Source organism: Sceloporus occidentalis, unplaced genomic scaffold, assembly GCF_023333645.1.
Source record: "Sceloporus occidentalis isolate IW3139 unplaced genomic scaffold, rSceOcc1.0.p SCAF_3, whole genome shotgun sequence".
Classification (NCBI taxonomy): Eukaryota; Metazoa; Chordata; class Lepidosauria; order Squamata; family Phrynosomatidae; genus Sceloporus; species Sceloporus occidentalis.
The window spans coordinates 74292848-74319634 of record NW_028316983.1 but is presented as its reverse complement, the minus strand read 5'-3'; the positions used below and the strand labels follow the sequence as shown (position 1 = coordinate 74319634).

General features: G+C 43.5%; 1 protein-coding gene across 1 annotated transcript; it reads right to left on the bottom strand.

Moving 5' to 3' along the window:
* Positions 1 to 42: 42 nt before the first annotated feature.
* Positions 43 to 24005, bottom strand: LOC149316231 (leucine rich adaptor protein 1-like). The gene is made up of 2 exons (XM_089515061.1): positions 23038 to 24005; positions 43 to 5261 (listed from the first exon to the last, which is right to left on the bottom strand). The coding sequence occupies exons 1-2, from the start codon at positions 23236 to 23238 to the stop codon at positions 4554 to 4556; spliced, it is 909 nt and encodes a 302-aa protein (XP_089371187.1). The 5' UTR covers positions 23239 to 24005; the 3' UTR covers positions 43 to 4553.
* Positions 24006 to 26787: the final 2782 nt, after the last annotated feature.

Sequence of the window (26787 nt, the reverse complement as noted above, 5' to 3'; positions counted from 1 at the left end):
CATGTCATTGCAGTGCAGCATGACTTTAGATTGTATGGTGAGGCTATTTTTGAATCTGAAATGAAGAGAAAGTCCCAGATAATTCACTGGCTTTAACATCTCCGGACTCCATCTGCAAATGACCAACATATATAGGAGAGCAAGAATATGTCATGGAAGTTACAACTGGAATTTTTTATTTCATAATATGATTCTCATTATCCCTTGGAACATCTTGTGTTTTAATATACAATTGTACTTGTGGTTTTAAAAGAAGCAATCTCAAGAGAGCAATTCTACTCTTCTCCGCAACAAAAAAAGAAAGAGAGAGAAAGAAAGAAAGAAGGGTGGCAGATGTTTCTTTCTAGGCTCTATAGGAATTCATCAGTTACAAACCTCATTTCTCTCTTCTAAGTGCAAATCTCAGAGTACTGGAATATCCCACATTTATATTTGCCACAAGGATGAGAATAATAAAAAGACTAACATCTATATGTTTTTAAAACTATAACTGGTATGTGTTATTACCAGCTGAAAGGAGTATGAGATTCAAGGCATTCCCCACCAGCTAATATTCAGCACATATAAACTGTTATTATAGTTCTTCCTTCTGAACAAATTGGCTAGACTTCTCCAAGGTTTTGAAGGATAAAGCTGTAAACCTAGTCAGACTCACTTCTTCACATTTTGAGTCCAGTTTACCCCCTCTACAGAGCTAGTGAAAGATTTGATGGGGCCCTGAACAAAATACCATCCAGAGCCAATCCCACTCCCACATAGCTTAGGTCCAAATGCCAGATTTGATTTTGTAGTACAAACTTGGAAAATTCCACAAGTGGTGTTAGTTCATACATCACCATCTATTTTTATTATTATTTTTACATTGGGCTACACTATATAACAGAGGAAGTAATGTGGGGGTATCTTTTTCTTAACATTTAACTGAAAAGCAATAGAGGGTATCTTCCCTTCTAGTTCAAAATCATTTGCTATCCCATAAGGCCATGGGTGGCAATCCAGAGGAAAGAGGTTAACCAATATGATCTCATAAAAGTAAACTATGAAACAAGATGAAAATACTGCAAGGAACTACTGAATTCAAAGAAGCTTATTGCTCAAGGAAAGCAGCAAAGAGTTTTATCATATTGCTGAAACATAACTGTATTGAAAATCAGCAAGGCAGAGGTATCACACAATATTACTTGTGGAGTCTACTCATACTCTTCACATGATTGACACCGGCCCACACCACTGCTGCAAGCAGTGTCCTCTCAAACTCACATTAGATAAAGGAAAATTAAGGATTGATACAACATTGCAAGGTAAAGTGACATGAGTCACAGAGAACAGCCACCATTGCAACCATCACTTTTGGATTTAACTCTTCATGTTTTCTAAATGACATTGTTTGTATCACAAATTACTACAAACCATAAGAGGCCACTAAAGGAACATTCAGAAGGTAAAAAAGGCCACAGTGGATGTGACATCATTAGACAATTAACTTGCCTAATTTTTTTAAATTAATATTTTATTACTATTCAAGTAGCAGCCATGGGATGGGGATGCATTCAAGCTTGTGAGGACTCTGTCACATTCATAGTAAAAGCCACCCCTCCTTAAAGTTGCGATTCCCTCCAGGAAGGAAATAGGTTGCAGGGGGCAGGGTTCCGTACTATAGCGTGCAAGGAAAATAGAGCATCCTCTCTCCATCTGCTGCAGTCATGATCTCACACTCCACTGCTAAAACTGACCATATTAATTGTGACCAGGCAATTAACAGGATCTCTAATTTGGCCTTTAGTCACATGAAATCAGAGTCCCTTCCTAATAACCAGTCTGTACACATGTATGTATTTGTGTGTATATATCTAAACATCGATGTACAGATATAGATATATAGATATATAAACACTACTTCTACAATTCTACGTGTGTGCTTTCTTCCTCTTTCCTGAACTGAGATAAAGTGGCAGAATTCTTTATACTGTACCATAATTGAGAATTCAATTGTTTTCCTGCTCTGGACCATAAACCACAGTGAAACTAAGGCTGCTACCACACTTCAAAATTAATACAGTTTGACACTGCTTTAACTCCATTCTATGGAATCCTGAGATTTGTAGTTTATTGTGGCACCAGAGCTCTTTGACAGAGAAGGTTAAATATCACACAAAACATCAAATCCTAGAATGCCATAGCACTGAGCCATGGCAGTTAACATGGTGTTAAACTGCATTAATTCTAGATGCACGTTACAATTAAAGAGTATATTCTCATTCTCATTTTCTTTCACTCGCACTCAAAAAGGAAATGAGGGCCAAAAATAGAAAGTAGTCTGGTCTTGGTTTGAGCATTTTTAAATGTGTCAGTAGTATAAACCTACTACAAAGCACTGTTAGAGTTATTCTGTAACACTTCGGAGTTTGAGGTTGCTTCCAGATGAAGAATTTATTGATTAACTGCAATGATTTATTCACACACATGAGAGAAAGCACTCAACCATCTCTTTCATACTACACAATTACAGCATTTCCATACACAATTTAGCTGCCATGCTTGCAATCCTGGGATCAGTCATTTCTTGAGGGATGAAATAAGGGTGCAGTCATGGCAGTTAAAGAGTATGCAAGTACTGTAAATGGGCAGTGTAAAAGAGGCCAACATCAATTAAGAATCCTCCCATGTCTTCCCAGGCGTGCCTTCATTTACTTCAAAAAGCTCAAATATTTTGTACAAGGGTGGAAGAACAACACAGTCCCTACAGCTATAGATGCTTTTGCACGAATCTTTTTAAAGGACCATGGCTTTAACAGGCACAAAAACATGACATTAGGCATGTGAAGCTATCATAGGTCAATATTCATTTGTGGTTCCTTTGTAGCAGACGTCAACAGCTTTTAATATATGAAACGTGGTAGTTTTAGGCCAAAATAAGTTATATATAATGAATTTTATGTTCCCAAAAATAAAAGATTGACTTTCAGTCTGTAAAGGGTGCTAATATTGCATTTTCAATTTTTTCTAAAAGTGGTGTGTGTGTGTGTGTGTGTGTGTGCGCGCGTATAAAGAAGGTGAAAATGGGATTCCCCCCTCCCCCATGGCTTCCAAATTTCTGGTGATTCGACATCTCTACTGGCAAAATATGTGATCCTGACTCTATCAAGTTTAAACTTCAGAGGCAATTAGGACACTTCTGAAGTACAGGGTGAGGTCAAGGAATGCCAGCTTGGGGTAGTTATTTATTTAGACAATGGCTCCAATGAAGAGAGTGGCTTTGCTGATTGTGCTATGCTGGGAGCCATTGTCCAAACAAGTAATTTTTTTCAAGGTTCTTTCAAGAAGAGAACAGGAGCTCATCTCCTCCTTTCCATGAGACTTCGCACACACCCTCAACATCTACCATAACACAAATGATCTCCAGCTTTCTCAGCAAGCTTGAAACTGGATGGAAGAACATCCTCACAGATAGAATGAACTTCTGTATCACTGGGAATGCCTGAGAGGTATAGCACAACATGAATATGCCCTGAACCTCTTCTAGGAGCCTTTAAAAGCACTGGCCAAGACCCTTCAAAGGGTTATGTAGCATGATTCTCTACACATGGGTTTACACACTTATTTTGTTATGCAGCTCTTGTATTGAATTGCATTGTAGAGTGTGTTGTAACTTGAACAACTGAATGTATACTAAAACGTGCAACTACGCATACGGCATCCCACATCAGACAAAAATCTCACTTTCCATGGGGAGTTTGCCCATGCATAAAACATCAATAGGGTTCTGGACACTATGGCAATAATGTGCACATACACATGTGCATGCACTTGCACATAAATTCACATTCATTCACACTGTCCTCAGCTACAAGCTTAGGAAAAACGGGCAGGGACTCAATATGCTTTCCCCTGCAGGGATGCTTAGCATGGTGAGTCTTGTGTCGAGTGAATTTATAGATGTAATTGTTGAAATAATTTTAGCCTACTTCTTCTTTACACCCAGGGCTGAAATATTAAGTAAAGGGATATATAACCACACTAGTGTGAATAATAATAGAACAGATGAAAAGAGAAATAGTGTCAAAGATGTGACTCTGCATTCAACCCAAAGCCCTGAATAATACCCAGTATGAACAGGAATAGACAAACATGTTTTCCCCATGAAAACACTGGTTGCAATAATATTTCAGCTGCTATTAAAGCAAACATGCTTTGCCAAAAGGCAGCCTACACTTCTTACATAGATGTGCAATGTTTTACCAACACACAACTCCCACAGAAACTTTGAAAGTTATTCTCTAATTGCACAAGACTGACAGATGCAGACCAACAGCTCCTTCAAAGAAAGGGATTCACATGACACAAGGCTGTTATTGGGTGGGTGTGTGGGGGTTAATGTCAAGGAGAACTGATGCATTCTGTCTGGTATACATATCTTCTGTCCACCAGTATAAGCCCCATGATAAGCAACCATTTTGGCAAGAAAACTATAGCTTGCAACTCACAGTGCTAGCAACTAGTGGCTTGAAGCCCTGAGCCTACAATTGTTGGCCTAGACCTCTAGGTCTTGGATACTACAAGAACGTCACATCATCTTGAGACTGAACCCACTGCCAGTGGGCATCATACTCCAAGTGCCTTCTGCTGTTGAGCATGCAGCTCTCCAAGTCAGCTTTGTTATTCCTAGAGAATTTTCCTGCTGAATTACTTTTGCTTGACTGATCTGTAGCTGATGAAGGGAATTTAGAATCAGTGCTCTCCTCCAACCCTGAGACTTGTCTACTTGAAAGCCCATTAGCCATTGGTGGTGACTGCCTGGCAGGTCTGTTTGGTTCACTTTGGCTTTTAACCAAGCCAGGAATCCTCTCAAGGTAGGTTTTGCTTTTCTCCTGTTCTTTGTCTTTCTTAGCAGGAAGGGTTCTGTCTAGGTCAGTCTTTGAACTTTCCAATTCAATTCTAGCCAGCGGCCTGCCTGGAGTAGATGACATTATGGGTTCAATCGAAGAGCCTTGCCCATATTCATCCATATCATCAGCCAGGGTATCCAAATAGCTGCCAATAGAGATACTGTCCAACTTGTCATTAGGATCCTGAAGACTGTTCCAGCTGCCCCGCCGGGATGTCTCTTGACTCTCTACCAAGCTGTACTGGCTGCTGGTGAGACTGCTGCAGCGGCTGGTCAACATCCCTCTCTCCTCCAGTAGCCACTTCACGGCCTCAATGCCCTCATTCACAGCTACTAGCTGCTGCAGAATCTTGATATCAATTGCTCTGAGGTAGGCCTATGGAAGAAGAGATACAACATGGGGGTCAGGAAATCTAGAATAGACAACATTTTAGGAGGTGAGCTGGAGTGACATTTTTTTCTAGAGCACTGAGTAAAACAGTCCACTTCCAAAAGGGAGCATCAAACCTCTCTAATAATATGGATCTATACAACAATAGTGGTAATGTTAACTGACTGAGGTGATTCCTGTCATCAGGCTACCCTCATTGCCAGGTGTTTCCCCATCTCTTCCCAAGATCTATATTACCAATTCCTCCTATTCACAAGAAGGATTGTTTGCGGGGTTTTCAGGCTATGTGGCCATGTTCTAGCAGAGTTTCTTCCTGATGTTTCACCAGCATCATCAGGAAGAAACTCTGCTAGAACATGGCCACAAAGCCAGAAAAACCCACAAAAAATATGGATGCTGGCCATGAAAGCCTTCGACTACACAAGAAGGATTGTTTGGAAGTTATAGGAGTCATTGATGAGCAAAGTCATTTACATTTTAAAGCAGCATGTAAGAAAGGGTAAGACGGAGGAATTAGATTATTGAAAGGAAAAGAAGAGAGAGCATAGCTTTCATGTATGTGACTGGGAAATTATTTAAGTCACTACCCCACTGCCAAGAAAACACCTGCCACCTTAGGTGCTTTCTGCATTCTCATATTCCCCATTTTCTGAGATAAAAGGTCTAGAATGCAGAAGTGTTGATTATAACATGGCCTCTGTGCCTTCTTCAATTGTAAATTACAGACATACCATCTGAGAATGGCACAAGCACCCTTAGTTCTATTTTAATAAGGCCACACTTTTCTGTATTGCTTGAGTACTCCCATTCTTGGAATCTAAACTATTAGATTCGTCTAAATCTCCTCCTTTCCTTTTTATACCCACCCCCCTCCTTCCCTCCCTCCTATATATCTTTCTTCTACAATCCCCAGTTGTACTATTGCTCGTCTCTTTGATAGTTTGTATTACCTCATCACAGTTATCATCCACAACAGAGAAGTAACTGCAATGCCCACCTAAATTTTTAAACAAATTTTATTTTAATTACTTCTTCAAGAATTAAACTGAAATTAAAGGAAGAAAAATATACAGAAATCCTATGAGTCAATTTACTAGACAGAGAAAAATGGACAAAATGTAGTACAGTCAATGCAACAATAAGGAGAAGTTATTTCCATTCATTCTTCCATACACAGGTTCTTGATTATAAGGTTTGCAGTTCAATCTCACAGTTTTATTTCAACAGGCATATTCATTAGCACAAACCAGCTAATGACAACATTAACCTTAATCCAAACCATAATGAGGCAGAATTGGAAACATTGGCAGGAATCCTATATCATCCTCTATGTAGCATAAGTTTACATATACTTAACTACATAGCAGAATGTAACTACATGCAAATCTACAGCGCTATATAAATAAAGCATGATAATAATAATAATAACAACAACAACAACAACAACAACAACAACAACAACAGAAGTTCTAAGGAATTCTGTTAGTGAATTGCAATGATGCATAACAGGACACTTACAAACACTGGCACTCCCTAGCCGGTGTCCCAAAAGAACCAAAGTGCACCAGAACTGATGTGCATTGGTCCCATTGTGCATCCATCCCATTATGCATTGTTGTTGTTGTGTATTGTTCCCGATGTGCATCAGTCAATTTGCTGGCTCCTCTATGTAGTAATAACAGCAGCCCTCTACTAGATATGGACTTTATGAAACTGCCCAATTCTAATTCCCATTAGTTCACATATGAAGACATAACTCCCATACAGGATTCCAGCTCTTACATTTTAATGTGCTAGCTGGGGCAAAATCTGGAAGCTATAGTCCTGAAAAGTAACATTTTTAAGTTCTTACTTATACTAGACCAAGTAGAAACTGTTTCTGTGTAACTGCTCATCATTGGTACCCATGCCACTTTCACCAAAAAACTTTCTTCATTGCACTGGCATGGCAAAGTTGAGACCTTTCTGTGTGCCAAGCAGCTAGAGACAAACAGTATTGAATGAACACATAGTTTCACATTCTTTGTTGCTGAAACAGCTGGTTACATGAATCAGCTCCAAGGTTTTATTTGTAGATCATGTGAGCTGCTTTGTTGCTCCTTCATGTTGCCAGCACAAGACTACAGGATGTAGCCACAAAAGGCAAAATAAAGGCAAGGATGTTGAAGAACTAACAAAGGAATCGTTTATAGAGGAGTTTGATTTATCACCCTTGATTCAAAAACTGCAGAATTAGGTAAATGATTCCAGCTGCACAAGAGGCCATTAAACTACTTGATGAGGCATGTGAGCACCATGGACAGAGGGAAATTGTCCAGACAGGGTAAAGCTTTTTTAAAAATTAACATGATCAGGAGGAAAGTCTTGCCTGGTGACAAAGCACTCCACTGAAAACCAATCCCTAGGAAGTGGGAAAACTGAAAGCCATCAACTGAAAAGAAACTCAGGGGCCACTTCACACATTATGATTGTTGCAGATACCATTGCTTCTCAGAATAAATGGGAAAACTGTGGCCCTATATCTGTAAACATTTGTGCATATATATCTGGCAACCCTGCTCAAAACAAAGGTTATGGCATTCCAATTTTACATGTTTATTGCACAAAATGTGCACTACTTTTCTCTGCAACAACTGCAATGTAAAAAGCTACTCTTTAAGATGTATATATAAATATATACATCTATCTTTTCTTTGAAATCAAAGTGGATAATACCAAATAGATAACCAAAACTGAGGAGTATCAATATTCACATGAACGATCCCAATATAATCAATTGAAAATATTTATTGCCCTGCTAGTTTTGTACCATATATAAATTATATATATAATCTTGTGTTGCCATACTCAGTCTAATCCTGGTTTTAGAATCAAAAGTTGGTCATGATACATGAATGCTCATTTAACAGAAATTGGAAAGGATAATCACTTATTCACACACACCCCTTGATAATTCTCTACAATATCTTTGGGATTTCAAATTTCAAGCTATTACACAAGGGCTCAGGGTGGCAGACAAATATTTACAAACCAAACAGTTTGTGCTTCCCTAGCAGTTGGGTGGTTTGATCTGAGAAAAGGGAAGTCTGAATGAACAGATGGAGGAACTAAGGAAACACTTGTCCAGGAAGACTTTTTTAAAAAATCAGGAAAAGACCAGAGAACAAATGGTTGGTCTACAGGACATGGATCTATAGTTCTATTTTTGAATAAAAGTAAATAAATAGCAGGTGTTCTTTAAAGAGCCATGCCTGTTTTGTAGTAGCAATGCCCAATGAGTGGCATAAATGTATTCCAGCTGTAGCTGGATAGCTAGTTTGGTACAAATAGTGAGGACTGACTTCAGAATTGTTTTCTAGAGCCTCCACAATGGAGGTGTTACAGTACCAAGTTTTAGAAGATATTACAAATAATGGTTTGTATTATCTCCTAAAAATTATTACTGTAATGCCTTCATCATTATTAGTCTCAAGAAAGTAGAATGCAGATAAAGTTTGCATCAGAGAACATTAGGCTTTCTTGGACAGAACACAATGAGAATGGACCCTACAGAATCAGTAAAATGAAAGCGCTATGACATACCAAGAAAGAAGTCAAAGTAATTGAGAGCTGCGACAAGAAGAAAAGTGCCCATGGGTGGGGACTCATTGCTCAGGATTACAGAGGCACCTGTGTTCCAGCCTGACAAGATGGATCAAGAAGTGTGTTGTCTTCACAGCACCCATATCCACGATGTCACTGACAACTTGCCAAAACTCATCAAGAACATAGATTACTACCTTTTTCTCCTTATCCATATGGGCATCGACAACACTGCCAAGAACACCTCTGAGCAGATCATCTCTGACTATGAAGCTTTGGGCAGGAAGCTAAAGGGGTCTGAGGTACAGGTGATAATCTCATCAATTCTGCCTGTAAAAGACAGAGGATTACACAGAGACAGGAAGATACTAAAAGTGAGCGGCTAGTTATCTAGATAGTGTAGATAGGAGAGGTTTGGCTTCTAGGATGGCATGTTTGGCATGGCAAGTCAGATCAAGAGGGCTTTAAATTAAATCATTAAGGGGTTAGAGATGACAGCTCAAACATTAGCCCAAAAGACAAGCTCTAAACACACGCATTCTAGAGGAGAAGCTGAGGGAAGAATGTGATTCACATAAAAACTGACAGCAGATTAATAATTGAGAACAAACAAAGCTTCAAATATCTATAGGCCAATGCACAGAGTTTGGGAAATAAACAAGATGAGCTTGAAGTCCTAGGCATAACAGAAATCTGGTTGGATGACTCCCATGATTTGAATATTATAACTGAAGGGTATAACCTATTCAAAAAGAATAGATGTGGCAAAGAAGGAGAGGAGTAGCATCATATGTCAAAGGCAAATTCACTTGTACAAAAACCCATGAGACTGATCAAGGTAGATCAGTTGAGAGCATTTGGAAAAAAATAAATGGAGAAATAAATACTGCAACATTGTGGCAAACGTTTACTCTAGGCCACCAAACTAAGAAGAGATGGTGCTTTCAGAAGCAAATCTAAGAAATCTCAAAGATACAAAAACTAGTAGTTATTGGGGACTTATATTACCCTGATATCTGCTGGAAGACTAAGGGGTGAAACAGACTGCTCCTTTCTGCCACCATCCAGGCAGCTTGGGAGCACAGTGTTTACACACTGCACACTCCCAAGCCACTAGAAAGCTGCCCAGCCAGTTACACAGGGACAGCTTCAGGATGTTCCAGTGGTGTGGCATTTACGTGCCACACACTGCTGGAGCATCATGGAGCCAGCTTCCAGTGGTAGAACAGGCAGAAAACCTGGCTTTTTGCCACCCAAAATAAGGCAGCTTCAAGGTGGATTGAGGCAGTGGCATGTGATTGCTACAGCCTCAGTCCAGCTTTGGAAGGGGTGGCTTCAAGCCCCCCCCCCCTTTCTGGCCATCTATTTCGCCCCTAACTTTAATAAGCATGGACTGTTGATCAAATTCCTTATATGTCTTGCAGATAATTTCCTATTTCAAAATGAAAAGTACAAGATGATTGGTAATCCTTGACTTGAACCTAACCAATATGCAAAGTAGTCAGTATTTTAGAGAGAGGTGATCACATAATGCTAGAATTCACCATTGTGGGACAAGGAAAGAAGAGCATAGTCAAACACAGACCTTGAATTTCAGGAAAGCTGATTTTAACAACATGAGGAAAATGCTGGTCATGTTTAGCTTGATGAAGAGAAAACTGAGAGGTGACTTGATTGCACTCTAAATGCCTCAAGAACTCTCAAAGAGAGGTTGGGGGGCAGGCCTGTTCTCTGCTGCCCCAGAGGGTAGGACTAATTCTAATTGTTTGAAGTTACAGAAGAGCAGCTTTTGACTGAACATTAGAAGAAAATTCTTGACAGGGAGAGCAGTTCAGTAATGGAACCTAGAGAAATGGTGATGGAACTGCCTAGAGAAATGGTGTGATCTCCCTTAAGGACATCTTTTTTAAAAAGGCTGGAGGGTAACAATGCTTTACCTTGAAATCATGCATTGAGTAGCAGGGTTGGATTCAATAGCTTATGCGGCTCCTTCCAACTTTATGATTCTGTGACTCACACAACATTATAATAGACTTTAATCCCAATTTAATTGTCATGGCTCCATTTTATGGAATCTTTGAATTTGTTGTTTCATGAGCCATTTAAAATTAGAGAGCTCTAGTGCCTCACCAAACTATTAATTTCAAGATTCTCTAGGACAGAACCAAGGCAGCTACAGTGAGGTCAAAGTATTATACAGTGGGCCCTTGGTATCTGCTGGGGTTTCATTCCAGGACTCCCTATCGATATCAAAATCAGTGGATGATCAATAGCCATTAAATACAATGGCATAGTATATGGTGCCCCTTATATAAAATGGCAAAATCAAGGTTTGTTTTTTTGTAATTTAAAATATATATATTTTCAAGCCATACTTGGTTGAATCCATGGGGAAATAATCCATGGCTATGGAGGGCCAGCTGTAATTGTGACATGTAGGAAGAGAGTACATCTCTGGGCAAAGCATTACATTGCTCTGGTGGAAGTGAAAGCTGTTAGAAAAGAAAGCTAAAGATTCCAGTCATATGGATGGCAAAGCTACATATAAGATCCCTGGCCATAGACAGGGGTAGCGTGTCCCTGTTGGTGCTCTTGGACATCTCAGCGGCTTTCGATACCATTGACCATGGTATCCTTCTGGAGCGCCTGAGAGAGTTAGGAATTGGGGGCACTGCGCTCCAGTGGTTCCGATCCTACATCTCAGGAAGGTTCCAGATGGTGCAGCTGGGAGACGTGTGCTCTGATAAGAGGGCACTTACATCTGGTGTCCCTCAGGGAGCCATTCTGTCTCCCATGCTATTTAACATTTACATGGAACCGCTGGGAGAGATCATCTGGAGGCACGGGGCGCGGTGTTATCAGTACGCTGATGACACCCAAATAGTCTTCTCTGTGTCTCCGACCGATGCAGTGATCAGGGATGGCATCTCTCCTCTAGACGCCTGTCTGGAGTCAGTAATGGGATGGATGAGGGAAAACAGACTCAGGCTGAATCCAGAGAAAACGGAAGTACTTGTGATAGGTTCCCCAGGTCCAGGTTTGGAGATTTGTCCACCTGTCCTTGACAGGGTCACGCTTCCCCTGAAGGACTCTGTTCGCAGTCTGGGGGTGCTCTTGGACTCGTCGCTCCACCTTACATCTCAGGTGGATGCGACGGTCAGGAGTACCTGTTATCAGCTTCGGTTGATACGCCAGCTGCGACCCTACCTGGGCCGGGGGGACCTTGAAACTGTAGTACACACTCTGGTAACCTCTCGTTTGGATTTCTGTAATGCGCTCTACATGGGGCAACCCTTGTACCATACCCGGAAGCTTCAGTTGGTCCAGAACATGGCAGCAAGGCTGGTCACTGGATCTTCCAGGGCTAGCCACATAACACCGGTACTTGAAGATCCTCATTGGCTGCCTATTTGCTTCCGGGCGCAATACAAGGTGTTGGTTGTTACCTATAAAGCCCTAAATGGCTTGGGCCCAGGGTACTTAGAGGACCACCCCTCTCCATATAATCTGCCCCGCACTCTCAGATCTGGGGATAAACATCTCTTAAAGGTTCCAGATGCGAGACGATCTGTCACCACGCAAAGGGCCTTCTCAATTGCGGCCCCTAAGCTCTGGAACTCGATCCCCAACGAGCTCCGCTCGACCCCCTCCCTAGCCCAATTTAAAAAAAGGCTGAAAACGTATTTGTTCAAACAGGCTTACCCCCAATAGCCCTATTATGTTCCCCTCCCCCCATTGTTAGCTTGGAAGTGTTATTGTGTATTGCTGTTGTTTTTATGCTGATATTGTAATGTTTTTATTGTATTTTTATCTGTCATTGGGATGATAAATCCCACTATTGTACGCCGCCTTGATCCCTGGAAAGGCGAGATAGAAATAAAATTTTTATTTATTTTATTTATTATTTATCCTGGAATTTATTTTTTAAAAAGAGCTATGCAGGTGTACCCATAGGCACTAGCAACACATATCCATCTATTCCAGAGATGGTAACATAACTAGATCAGCCTTACCCAACTGTTGTTCATCTGGACACTTTGGCCAACAAGATCCATTATTCATGGCAACTGTTTATGTTAACTGGCACTGATGAGTTATAATTCAAAACATCTAGAGAAGGGAAGGCACATGAGTATACACTGGGAAATAGATTGAATGTGATGGAAAGAATGCATGAGCATGTTTCTGTATAAGAGAGAAGGTGGGTGTGGGGGGAGACTTGCTGTTAGCACACCCTGCATACCCTGCACTGTATTTGGTTACCATATTTCATATTTCACATCCAGAGCCACAAGAAACTTTAGGAACACTATGGCAGGTTCCCAGGAGAAAAGGAGTGAAACCAGAGGCATGTGACTGATCCAGGTAATAATACAATCAAAGCTGCCAAGTGCTCCTTCCTTCCTCCAAGCCATCTGCGTTTTCTTTTGCACCTTGAGACAAAAGATTTCCTTGCACCCAAAGCAGTAAGCCAACCTCTCTGCCTATCCCCTGTTGTATTCCCACCCAACTTCCCTGTCCATCCAACCTGGGGATATACTGATCCAATCATTGTTTTTGTCACACAAAAATTAAAGCCACCAGTCCAGAATTCCATTGTTGTTTCCAGGGAAAGGAACTCCAGTCTTTGTTACAATCTCCACTGCTTGGGGTTTAGATTTCAGGTATAAATATGGTTCCAAGAATCTAGTCTCTGTGTGTTCACAGTATGCATACATTTATCCCAGCCCTCTGTGTATGCAACTGTGTTGCCCTCAGATCTCCCAGTCTGAGCCATTCCAGCTTTCTGTAGTCTACTCTTCAGACAGGTAACTATCACTTCCTTATAAACCATTCAGACTCTGCTATCCCATTTCCATATTTCCATTTTTGTTAGCTCTGAATGTTGTATCTATGTGAATTGCCAGTGTATGGGTGTGTGATAGCATTTTGCATTTTTCTAAGTAAAACTCTCTTAGTTCACCCTAATCTTGAGTTCGCCTCAGTTATTACTAGTATATACAGTTGCAAACAGTCCCTAAAGGTTACCCACTCTCTTAAAAAAGCCAATTTCTCCAACTTTTAAAATAAAGCTGATAATTGGTGGTGGGCCCAAGACCTTCTCAACTCTACTCCCTTCTACTGTAATCACCATCTAAAGCAGGGGTAGGCAATCTGCAGCCCGCGGGCCGGATGCGGCCCGGCAAGGCCTTGGGACCGGCCCCAACCCAGTCCTGCTGCCGAGTGCCACCGGAGCCTTTGGCCTCTTGCGTGAGGGCGTGGGGCCTTTGGCCTATCAGGAGGAGGCGGGCAAGGGGGGCAAGCGGTGGGCAAGGGGGGCAATTGTCTATAGAAGCCTCCGAAACATTCATTTATATTAACATTTTTTAAAAAAATCAGCAAATTTTTAGCGTGTCCTCCATCTTTTTTAAAAGTGTCCTCCATTTGAAATTTTTGTCCTACATTTGTCCCGGTTTATTTATTTATGTAATTTTTAAATATATATATATATATATATATATATATATATTATTTATTTTTTGGCTTCGGCCCCCCAGTTGTCTGAGGGACAGCAACCTGACCCCTGGCTCAAAAAGGCTGCCTACCCCTGGGATGGAGCAACAACACTCAAAGTGGTGCCAAACTGCATTTTCCCCTACAGTGTATATACACCCCTACTGGGTGAAAGCAGAAATTTGGACCACATACTCTACTACAGGATCAGGAACTATCCAAAAGGGTCAAGGAAGAAAGGCTATTTAGCAAATAATTAACAGGCTGTGTGCACCCATTATCCTGCTGCCACACTCAACACTAGACAGTAAAAGGGCAGGATGTGGAAGCTGCAGGATGATCTTTACTTTGCCTTTTGTCTCTTCCACATGTCTGTCTCACTCATACGTAGGGACCAGAGTATTTGATTGTGGCTCTCTAGTCTATTTTCATCCTTGGCAGGAGTCCAGATTCCCAACCTTTTATTTGTTGGTTCAGAGCCAGGCTATACATTCTGCTAGATATCAGTGACTGGATTCTCTTAATTATTTCATTCCCCCACCAAAAAGCAATTGCCTCCCTTTAGATCAGGGGTAGGCAACCTTTTTGAGCTGGGGGCCGGGTTGCTTCCACCCTCCGGGGGCGGGGCCTTATGCCAGGGGCGGAGCCGCACACTGGGGGCGGAGCTTCCACCAAAGCCCTGCTGGGAGGAGGAGGCGTGTGCCCGCCCTCTCCTCCTCAGTCCCTTTCTGGCCAAACACCCCCAACCTGCATTCCAAAACACACACAACAGCACATTTGTGCATTTCACATGGCTTTACTTAACGTGGCCTCTTGCATATTTCAGAGGCTTATTCCATAACCAAACCCTTTGGGTTTAACACTTAGCATGGTTTAACATGGCTATACATATTGAACATGTCAAGGTGGTTTCACCGTTCTTGCACCAAGTGTACTTCTCAAAAGTGTGTACTTGGTCAAGGGACTTTGGTTTTTCTTCACTGCGCATGGGTTTGTAAAAATCACAGCAATTTACATTGGCCTTGCCTCAGAGGCTTTCTGATATCAATATCACCATTAAAGAACCAAAAACACACAGAAAAGGCACTTTGGAAAGTCACACTCTCTTGGCTTCAGAAACAGTGTGTGCATGCCTCTGAAGCTGACTCATATCATCATCATCGTTATCGTCATCATCATCATCATCACACTATCATTGTCAAAGCAAAGGAGACTTGTTAGCATTAAAAGTACCCAAAACATGCTTTGGAAGGTGACACTCTCTCGGCTTCAGAAACAGTGCCTGCATGCCTCTGAAGCTGACTCATATCATCATCATCATCATCATCATCATCATCATCATCACACTATCATTGTCAAAGCAAGGGAGACTTGTTAGCATTAAAAGCACCCAAAACACACTTTGGAAGGTGACACTCTCTCGGCTTCTGAAACAGTGCCTGCATGCCTCTCAAGCTGAGTCATATCATCATCATCATCATCATCATCATCATCATCATCATCACCACCACTATCATTGTTAAAGCAGAATACTGGAAAAATTGCAGTTTAAAAACACACTTAATAAAAATAAATACTGGAAAATATGGAGTTTAAGAACACACTTAATAAAAATAAATACTGGAAAATATGGAGTTTAAGAACACACTTAATAAAAATAAATACTGGAAAATATGGAGTTTAAAAACACACTTAATAAAAATAAATACTGGAAATGGGCACCCATCTCCTCCTCTTCATCCTCCTCCTCTTCATCCTCCTCCTCCTCGGTGCCAAAAAAAGGGCAAAGGAAATTGCCCTTTCCTTTGCCCTCTGGCTGCAGCCCAGCCCAACAGAGGAGGAGCTCCTCCTCCGGAGCCTGGTTGGCCAATGGGGGCAGACTGGGATTGGAACAGCCCCGCCCCCTGCCAGCTCTCACAGGCTGTGGCCTGGAGAAGGGGCGGGCTGTTCAGCCCCAGACTCAGGAGGAGGAAGTCCTCCTCATTAGCCCTGCAAGGGCGCGCGCAGGGCCAGCGGAAGTGCCTGCGTCCCAGCGCGGAGGAGGAGGAGGAGGAGGAGGAGGAGGTAAGTGGGCCATGGAGGAGGGGAAAGAGGGCGGACTGCGCAGCCGCGCAGCACCCAAAAAAAGGGGGTGGGGGAGGAGGAGGTGGGTGGCCACTGCGGGAGCGCGCGGAGGAGGAGGAGGGGGAGGAGGAGGAGCGCTGCCCGGCCTGCAGTCAAGGCAAAATTCGGGCCCCCAACCAGGGAATTGACGCCATGGCGGCGGCAGCGGCGGCAGGACCGTGCTGGGGCTGGTCCTGCCGCCTTGCCGGGCCGGATGTGGCCCGCGGGCTGGGGGTTGCCGACGCCTGCTCTTGAGAGTGCAGGGTTAATATATTCAGGAGGAGGATTTCTCCTTCCAAGGCAGAGCCTGGGCAATGCATTTCTTCCTGTTTTGGGTGGCATTTAGATGGCCATTCATCTGGCCTAAATACCCTAAGGAAACCAGATCCAGTCTGATCTTAGAAGCTGTGCAGTGACTTGAAGGCACAGAAAGAGAGAGAGAGTTTGGGAACTGGTTACTTAAGAGATCACCTTCCCCCTTACAGATTCTTTTGCTCCACAAATACACACATACTAGTGGCCACTAATCTAGTTCCTAGTTAGTAGACTTGGAGGTCAGACCTTTGTCTATTGGAGATTTTCTGGGAGATGGTTGGCAGGAAGGGAAGGTCACTTCAGTTGCTTTGCATTAGTTTACAAGACTATGCCCAAAGCAATTTGAGGCTCACCACTTGGAAATCTGGTCTTCAAAAGAAACCTATTGTGAGCTAGTGTATGCCAGACTGTTCTCCTTCCATATTGGTCAGCATCCTTGTAAAGAAAAGAAATCACCATTCAAAATTAAGCCTATGACATACAAAGCAGAATGCAATCTTCAAAACCTCCCAGTCATTCTGAAAGCTCAGAGACCTTAATGCATCTTTCTTAGGCTGGGCAGCAGGTGTATCCCTTAGGCAAAGTACCAATCAATGTGCGGAGGACTGAGAGATTGTTCCGCCTTATTTTCTGCCTGGGGAAACAATCTAAAGATAAACCCAGATTTCTCATTGTTCTCCATTTGATGTTGATTTCTGGGAAAATGGCATTTGAATGTCAAGTTTCAGATGGGAGTTAATCAAAACCACAAAAGGATGTTATTGGCCAGATGTTTTGGTTAAGTCAGTATTTATATTCCTGTTGTTTATTTCATGTTTTTCACATTCTCTTTCACAGGAACTTTGAGGAAGGCTGCTGATTGCCAGACTAGGACATCAAGTTAAGGAGTCTCTGTATATTTGTAGAATCCTGGAATAGCTGGATGAAACTGGAAGGCTTTTTTCCCAGTTTCCATCTATTTCCAACCATTTAACAGCATAATTCTGTACCTCTCCATTGAGAAGTTATCATTAAATTCAAAGGGTCTCAATCCCAAGTAAGTAGGTATGGGATTCAATGGTAGCTAGTAGCATTTCAGTAGTGGGACATCTGGCTTTTAGTTCAAACATTAAATGTCCTATCTAAGGTGCTGAACACTCCACAAAATAGGTTCGGCACCTGGAAGCATTTAACTATTGAGTTGAAATCCAGAGTGAATTGAGGGAAGCCACCAACTGCCACTGAGATTGATGCCACTGAGATTGATGATCCTGAAGAAAGAGGCTCCTCCCTCCCTAACTGTCATCGTTCGGCCTCTGAGGGAGAGAGTAGGCTGGCCCAATTCCATCAGGGGCTAGCCTGAAGAAAGAGGCTCCTCCCTCCCTAACTGTCATCTTTCGGCCTCTGAGGGAGAGAGTAGGCTAGCCTGAAGAAGAAGAGCCCTCCCTCCGGTCCATCTGCCTTGGTCCAGGCCTCAGAGGGAGAGAAGAATGCTGGACCTGATTCCCTCCCCCCCTCACCATTCCCTTATCCTTTTGTGTCGTGTCTTTTAGATTGTAAGCCTGTGGGCAGGGAACTGTCTGTTATCCCCTCTATTGTAAACCGCTCGGATTCCCAGTGATTGGGCGGTATATAAATAAAACCTATTATTATTATTATTATTATTATTATTATTATTATTATTATTAAAGATTTGTTGTATTATAGTACAACAAAATGAGCACCATATGCTATACTTGAAAACTTTGCTGAACATTTTCATTTCCAAAAAGAAATGCATATGAGAGACAGATGAGAAGTTGGCTAACACATTGTAAGCTGCATTGAGTGCTTAGCATTATAAAGCGGTATAGAAATGTAAGTGCTATTGCTATTTCCCCCCTTCCTTTCAGAATCGCATGCTAATTTTATATAAGGGAAACTCTCCTTATCCTTATATAAGGGAAACTCTCCTTATCCTCAGCATCTACACAAACATGAAGAGACCATAAAGTGCCTGTGTAGTGAAATCATATTCATTTTATGGGAAGTTCAATGGGGCTAATAAGCAGGTAAGTGAACAAAGGGCTGCAGCCTTAGTTCTTCAGCATCTGTCCACCATTCCATCCCATCTGATACCTCATAGAAAAAGAAAGAGGTGAAAACAATCTTTTGGAGAAAGGGAAGACATTACTAGAGGCATTACTTTTTGGAGAAAGGGAAGAGCATCCCACCTTGCTCTAAAGGCCAATTTACCAATCAGATTTGCTAAGATTGGATTCATGCAGCAAACAGCATAATTCAAAGCAATCACAAAAATAGTTCTATGGTAAGTGCTTGGCTCAAAACGTAATGCACTTTTAGTGTACAACTGCCAAAGAAATGCCAGGCACAAAGGACTGAAGTAATTTAGTCACTTCTGCGGAACAAGCTGGCTGCTTTATGGATCCACTCCATCCACTTTCATTCTACATTAATATGGCTATCTGAATTGGACAAGTCAGATAGGTTAGGCATGGGGCAGTGACTACCTTCCTTAAAATTTAAGTAAAACCAGAACTTGGGGAAGTTACTTTTTTGACTACCATAATCCTCCAACTAGCATGCCCCCTAATTGCTCTACTGGCCCTCCTGCCTGTGGGTTTGGGGAGAAGATCCAACACAGTTGAATAGCTCAGTTCGGTTCACAATGAAAACCAAAAGTGGGTCCACTATACCACTGACATGGAAACTGCTAATGGATAAGTTAAACCAATGCAGTCCTTTTGACTATATTATGGAAATACTTCCAAGAGCCCCATTCAAATCAAACTTTGTCCAAGTAGTGCAGATGAAATTGATACAGAGGACTGGAATGCCCTGGGCCTGCCACTCAACCTGTGAAACCAAACCTGAAGGATGAAATGTCTTCCTGCTTTCAGAATCTGAGAACCAATAGCTATCGTAGCAGGAAGAAACTGAATAACTACAGAAGAAGACAGGTCAGACAGGTAGAGAGACGATACATGCCCCAGGAGTGCAAATTGCATTAGAGTCACTGTGCTAATCTGTTATTTATTGCAGGAGACAAAGGTGCACCTTTGTGGCCTGACCTTCCAGAGTTGACAGCCAGGTGGAGATGGATGAACTGAAAAAATGTGGGACACAGATAAAAATGGGGTGAGGTGTATAGAGAGAAGAGTCAGCAAGGTGCAATGGTTTGGATGTTGAACTAGGACTCTGGAAACTCCCGCTCAGCCATGAAAACCCACTGGGTGACCTTGGACAAGTCATGCTCTCTGTCTGGGAAGAAGGCAAAGATAAGCTATTTCTGACTTATGGCAACCCTAAGGTGACCCTATCACAGGGTTTGCTGGGGCTGAGACTGTATGGCTCACCCAAAGTCACCCAGCCAGTATCCATGACTGAGTAGAGAATCGAACCCTAATCTCCAGAGCTCACACACATCATGCTGGCTAAGGGTTGTCTTATTCCCCATATGTCAGAAATGACTTGAAGGTACATAGCAAGAACAATGATAGAAAGAAGAGAAAACTTTAGTATAGCAGGCTGAAAAATGTAAGGAGAGCACTCAATGAACTACCCTTCTTTCTTCAGAGAAAATGTGATTTGTTTTTGTGCTCCCCCATCCCATTGTGGATCAAAAATATAGCTTTACAATCCCACATTGGAGGGCAAAAAAGAGGTTGAATTTCCATGGAAGGAAGAGCTTGGCTGGACAGTTTCTCACAGAGAAAAGAAAGGCCAAGTAAACATCCATTGCAAGCATTGGGGATGGGATGGAGTGGGGAGGCATTGGCCAGGAAAAGAAACTCAGGGATTGGGGACATCCATACACAAAGAAAATAGTCTGGTAAAATGGAGCCCCAATTGGAGAGCAATGCTATCCCAAGAATGGAGAGAGAATGATGCTGCTGGAGGAGATGCCAGGAAAAGAATAGGGAGAATGTCTCCGAAACTGGGCTATAATTCAGAGAACATGCATGGAGAGTGTTGGATTGGGACTTGGGAGACTCCAGTTGTGAGGCTGAAGTGAACGATTTAGCTGTGTTTTGTATTTTCACACAAATAAGGAACCAGCTTCAGTCTCGTACCCAGGATCTCAAGTCCCCATGAGATTCACTGGCCACTCAATACCCCCATGCCAGGGCTGCTGTGAGGAAAAAGTAGAGCAGGTGTGGAGGAGGATGGCTCTGAAGTTACAGGGCCAGTGACTCCATGTTCAAGGAGCTACCCAAGGTACTGTCCCTGTTTGAAAGCCAGGGTCCAGCCTCTTCCATAGCTCCTTTAGAGTTTAGACTAGAACCAGCAGTGGGTTCACTGCTCACCCATGTCAGAGGCACCACTCTCCCATGTTAAATGGCATGGAGAGAGGCTTTATGCAGCCTTGAGTTGAACACAGGAAAGGCAAAGCATAAATGGCAAATAATGGGCAGGAGGAGTGGGTAAAGACTTGGGCTGGAAGGACCAGTAGTCAGCATAGAAGCAGTCAGGGCTGGACATTGGAGCAAAAGTTTAAGGCAGTGATTCCCAATTTTGGTCCTCCATGTGTTTTGGACTTCAGCTCCCAGATGTCCCAGCCAGCTTGGCCAACAGTCAGGAATTCTGAGAGCAGAAATCCAAAACATCTGGAAGACCATAGTTTAGGAATCACTAGTTTAAGGTCTTTCTACAGCATTGGCTGGCCACACTGGAAGATAGCCATGCACATTCCCATGGCTGGGGCAAGTGAGGAGTTAAGTTTTTTAAGTCACAGAATCATAAATTTGGAAGGCCATCTATTCCAACCTTCTGCCAGCAGAAATACCCAACTAAAACCCTCCTGAAAGACATCCATCCAAACTCTTTTTTAACCTATTCATTCCTTTTCCCTTTTGCCCTTTCCCATCCCACTCAAACCACACTGCCTGAAAAGAAACACAAAGACCATCATAAAGCTCCTAACTCTTGGTCCAGCGTCTTTAAATGACCTGAGACAAGACAGTTGCACCTTATTGCAGTTGCAAATGGTCCCCAAACTGTTCCCTTTAAGAGATTCTGGGACTTCAACTGCCAGAATCCTCAGCCATATTGGCCAATACTCTGGGATTCTGGTTGCTGAAGTTCAAAATCCCTTCAAGAGCACAGTTTGGAGGCCACTGATGCAGTGTTGAAAGGATCCAATGACTTGTCCCAAATAAGCAAGACTGCAAAGAAGACAATGGAAAAGCCTTACTCTGAGGAAAACCTTACAACGGTAGGGCATCCCACATCTGTTTGCGGCAGTACCCCTTCCAAAATTACTTGGTAAAGGGTTGTCTGAAAGATCAGAGACAAATAATAACAATAATGTGAAGTTGGAGGCTTTCATGGCCGGCATCCATAGTTTTTTGTGGGTTTTTCGGGCTTTGTGGCCATGTTCTAGAATAGTTTGTTTCTGACGTTTCGCCAACATCTGTGGCTGACATCTCTGAAGAGATGTCTCTAGATATATTCCCATCACTGAAGATGTCAGCCACAGATGCTGGTGAAATGTCAGAAACAAATTCTTCAAGAACATGGCCACATAGCCCGAAAAACCCACAAAAAACTAATAATAATAATAATAATAATAATAATAATGGTGCAATTATGTCTCCTGGGGGTGGGGGTGGGGGTGGGGGTGGGGGGTTGCCCCCTGGGGTCACTTCTAACCCTGCAGTTGGAGGAGTCTGCTCTAGGTTTGCTGCATTAGCAGCAGGGGAGGGTTGGGTTGGAAACCCTCCTAGTTCTTCAGAGGGAGAGATCAGCAGGCAGTTGTGAAGGGGATGTATCTAGAGAGATACATAGCACCTTCGAAACTTACTGAAAGAAAGACGTTGGCAGTAGGAGCTTTCCTAGGCTTTAGCATCTGACTGAAGTCTAGGCAAGCTCCTGCTGCCCACTTCTTTCTTGCAGTCAGTCTCAAAGGTGCTACAGCAGTGGTCCCCCAAATTGGGCCCTTTGAGGGAATTTTGGACTTCACCTCCCAGAATCCCAAGCTATTGGTCCATATGGCTGAGGCTTCTGGGAGAAAATCTCTTAAAGGGCACGGTTTGGGGACCACTGTCTGCAAGATCTCTCTGCATGTATGTTGCATCCACACTGGAGAGATAACCCGATTTGGCCGCGCTTTAACTGCCCTGGCTCAAGGCTCCGCTCCGCACTGGGCCCACAACCAACTCCAACTCCCAGAATTCCATAGCCTTGAGCCAGATAGTTAAAGCGGGGCCAAACCGGGTTATGTCCCCAGTGTGGATGCAGCCTGATTGCTGCTTCCAAAGGGGAGGCGAAGGGGGGCCCTTGGACTCACCAGCTCCAGCTTGAGGGCCCGGATCTTCTCCCCGAGGCCTTGGCCTGGGCCCCTGGCCGGGCTGCTCCGGAGGAGGTGGGCCGAGGGGTCCTCCCGCAGCCATCGGAGCAGAGCCTCCGGCGGGCGCTGCCCCACTTTGCTCTCCAGGTCCTTCAGGTCGGGGGCCAAAGGCAGCTCCCCGCAGACCCCTGAGACCTCCATCCCTGGCGATCCAGGGGGAAGGAGAGCCCTGCCGTCCCCACAAATCACGCCGCCTGAGACAAAGCTGGAGGGGAGGAGACAACTCCAAGGGTCCTGTGGCCCCCAAGGAGGAGAAGGCACACGATCTGGAGGACTGTCGAGGGGAAATGGAAGGCCTGACCACCTCCAAAGCCACTCCTATGCTCCGAATGGAGGACAGTCAAAATCAAGCCCTGCTTCTTCGTCCAACTGGAGGACGTTTGGAAAAACCTCTTGCCCAGGAAGTGGAAAGGGAGGGAGGAGATCGCCGAAAGCAGAGCTCCAAACGCTCCCCGAAAGATCAGTCCCTGCTTCTGAGTCCTGCTCCAAATGGAGGACAGTCGAGGACCTGGCCACCTCCAAGCGCCAAGCCGACTTTACTCCAGCTCAGGATGGAGGGCAGCCAAGGAAAAGTGGAGGAGGACATGCCCAAATCAAAGCTCCGGACGCCCCCCTAGAAACATCAGTCTTCTGCTTCTTCAGTCCTGCTCAGAATGGAGGACATTCTTGGAAGGAGGAAAGGGAGGGCATTTCAAAAACCAGAGCTCAAAACACTTCTAGAAATGGCAATCCCTGCTTCTTAGTCCCGCACAAAATGGAGGACAGTCTGGCTTTCCTCCTGAACAGAAGGGAGAAAGGTAAGACATTACAAAAGCTCAAAATACTCCTAGAAATATCAGTCTTCTTCTTCTTTAGTCCTGCTCAAAATGGAGGGCGTTTTGGAATTCCTCCTGGACAGAAGAGGGGAATGGAGGACATCTCAAAAATCAAAGCTCAAGACACTCCTAGAAATATCAATTCCTGCTCAAAATGGAGGACATTCCTCCTGGACAGAAGGGGGAAATGGAGGACATCGCAAAAAACCAGAGCTCAACACATTCCTAGAACTATCAGTCCCTGCTTCTTGGTCCTGCTCTGTCCTTCTGACAGTCCTCCTGGGCAGGAGGTGGGCATGGAGGACATTGTCCGGGAAAAGGAGGACGCCTGAGGAGGGAAGGCTGCGGTTCTGGAAGGTGAGTCCAGAAATCCAGGCTGGGCCTCAGCCAAAGCAATGGTCTCCCAGTGGCCCATGAGCCAGGCGAGGCTGGCATTGGACCCAAGGAGCCAAGAGTGGGGCTCTGGTTCTTCCCCTGGGAGCCCTTTCCTTGCAGCAAAGAGAAACTCCCCGCAAGAGCTGGGGCAGAGGCAGTGGGGAGCCGGAATTGGGGGGCCCTCCTTGCCCGGGCTTCTCCTCCGAGCCCCTAAAGCTCTTCTTCTTGTTCTCCTTCTCCTCTGCAGGCAAAGGACTGGCCTGGCCCTGGCCCCAGGTCTCCCGCCGCCACCTGCCCGCGATGGGAAACCCAATGCAGAGAGCCAGCCGCCCAGCTACCGTCAGGCTCCTACGAGGAGCGCACCCCCCTTTTTTCCTTACCGTATTTCCTCAGCAGAGTCCAAAACACACTGCAGAAAACTAGCCATTCTGAGACTGCTCTAACTGCTTTCAATGCTAGGACTGGAGTTTTGTGAGACATTTAGCCATCTCTGTCAGAGAGCTCTGGTGCAACAAATAAACTACAAGTAGCCAGGTGTCTTCCTTTTCCAGGACAAGTCCAACTTCTTCTGTCCAGGAGGAATCCCAAAGTGTCCTCCATTTGGAGCCTGACTAAAGAAACATGTGTTTTGAGCTTTTTACTTGGTCATGTCCTCTGTTTCGAGCACAAATGGAAGACATGACAGCCCCCCCCCAAAAAAGCTCAAAAGACTCCTATAAAGATAAATCCATGTTTGGATTCAAGAATGTCCTACATTTTGCTGTCCCTCATTCTCCTTTGTAGTTAGCAAATCTGGCCACCCTGTATATAATTGTACTGCCATGAATCCACTTTCTTTTCTTTTTTACTGGAAAGTTGTTACTAGTCAAAGAAGGCAACACCAAATTCAGGGCTTATGAGATTATAGCTACAAGACTTATTATTATTATTATTATTATTATTATTATTATTATTACATTCTTAGAGCTAGCGTGGCCTAGCACTTTGAGTATTGGATGATGACTCTGGAGACCAGGGTTCAATTTTCCACTTGGCCATAAATCCCACTGTGTGACCTTGGGCCAGGGTGACTCAAAGTCTTAACTGCAAAGGAGGACAAGGCACCACCAAATAGGACATTAAAGAAAAATGGGAGATAATATAAAATAAAAGCTAAAAGCACTCACATAAATGTAAATTCATGCTTCTTAGGCTCCAAATAGAAGGCATTTTGGAATTCCTCCTGGATAGATGGCTGAAATGGAGGACATGCTCTGGAAAAGGAGGCTGTCTGGTCACCATGTCAGAGTCTCTCAGCCTCAAGGCAAAAGCAAATCTTTTCTAAACAAATCTTGCCAAGAAACCCCTATAATAGGTTCACTTTAGGGTTACTGTAAGTCAGAAATGATTTGAAGGCACACAACAACAAAACAATACCATTATTTATCTCTATCTCTTTCACACACACACACACACATGGATTCCATTGTTCCCTCTGAGTTTAGCTGCAATCGCCACAGCGTCTGGTGGGGAAATGGATTTTCCCAACAATGATGTGTTTTTATGGACTGGACTGTCAAAACACACACACACACACACACACACACACACACACACACAGAGCTCCTAGAGGAAATATAGCCAGAAATTTCCCTAGAAGCCAAACTGACTGGTATTTCCAGTTTCTATGTCTGAACCACCATGGTGTAGCACTTTGAGCACTGAACTATATTTCTGGAGACCAGGGTTCAAATCCTCCCTCAGCCATGGAATCCCATTGGGTGATGTTGGGCAAGTCATATTCCCTCAGCCTCATGCAGACAAAAGCAAATTCCCTCTGAACAAATCTTACCAAGAAAATACATGATGGGGTCACTTCAATAAGATAGGGTCTAAGGGTCACCTTAAGTCGAAAACTACTTGAAGACCCACAATAAAAACAATGTACAGTTGACAAAGCTGGACAGAGGAGAAAGCTGTTAGGAAGAAACCCATTTCATTCAAAACATGGTGCTGCCAGAGAGTTTTACTGATGCTGTGGATTGCCAATGACTAACAAATAGGTCTTAGAAAAAAATCAAGACAGTACAAGCCAAAATGTTTAAACTGAGACCATTGAATTTTGAACATCTCACGAGATGGCATGACTCATTAAAAAAAGTGTTTTTGCTTGGTAAGGTGGGAAGGCAGTAGGAAAAGAGAAAGACCACATTACAGGTGGATAGATTCCATCAATAGACCTGAGTCTGCAAGACCTAAACAGGGCAGTTGATGAATGAGGTCTCATATTCATAGGAGTTTATCAGACAAGGGGAATTGGAAGTATAATCCAATGGCAATCTGAATGCAATCATGGTGTTTAACGTTATTGCGTGATAACCCACTACACACAAATTTGGGCAATGGGAAGTCAGTCTGAACACAATCATGTGGTTTATTGCGTGATAGACTGCCACATGCAAATTCGGGCAATGGCATGCTATTTCCGAGCAATGGGAAGCCAGTTCAAATGCAATGCACA

Excerpts from the sequence above, each read along its gene's own strand:
- LOC149316231 (XM_089515061.1), bottom strand. The coding sequence starts at position 23,238 with ATGGAGGTCTCAGGGGTCTGCGGGGAGCTGCCTTTGGCCCCCGACCTG. Across the intron at positions 5,262-23,037 it reads GGGCCCTCAAGCTGGAGCTG|GCCTACCTCAGAGCAATTGA; the intron begins GTGAGTCCAAGG and ends CTTCTTCCATAG.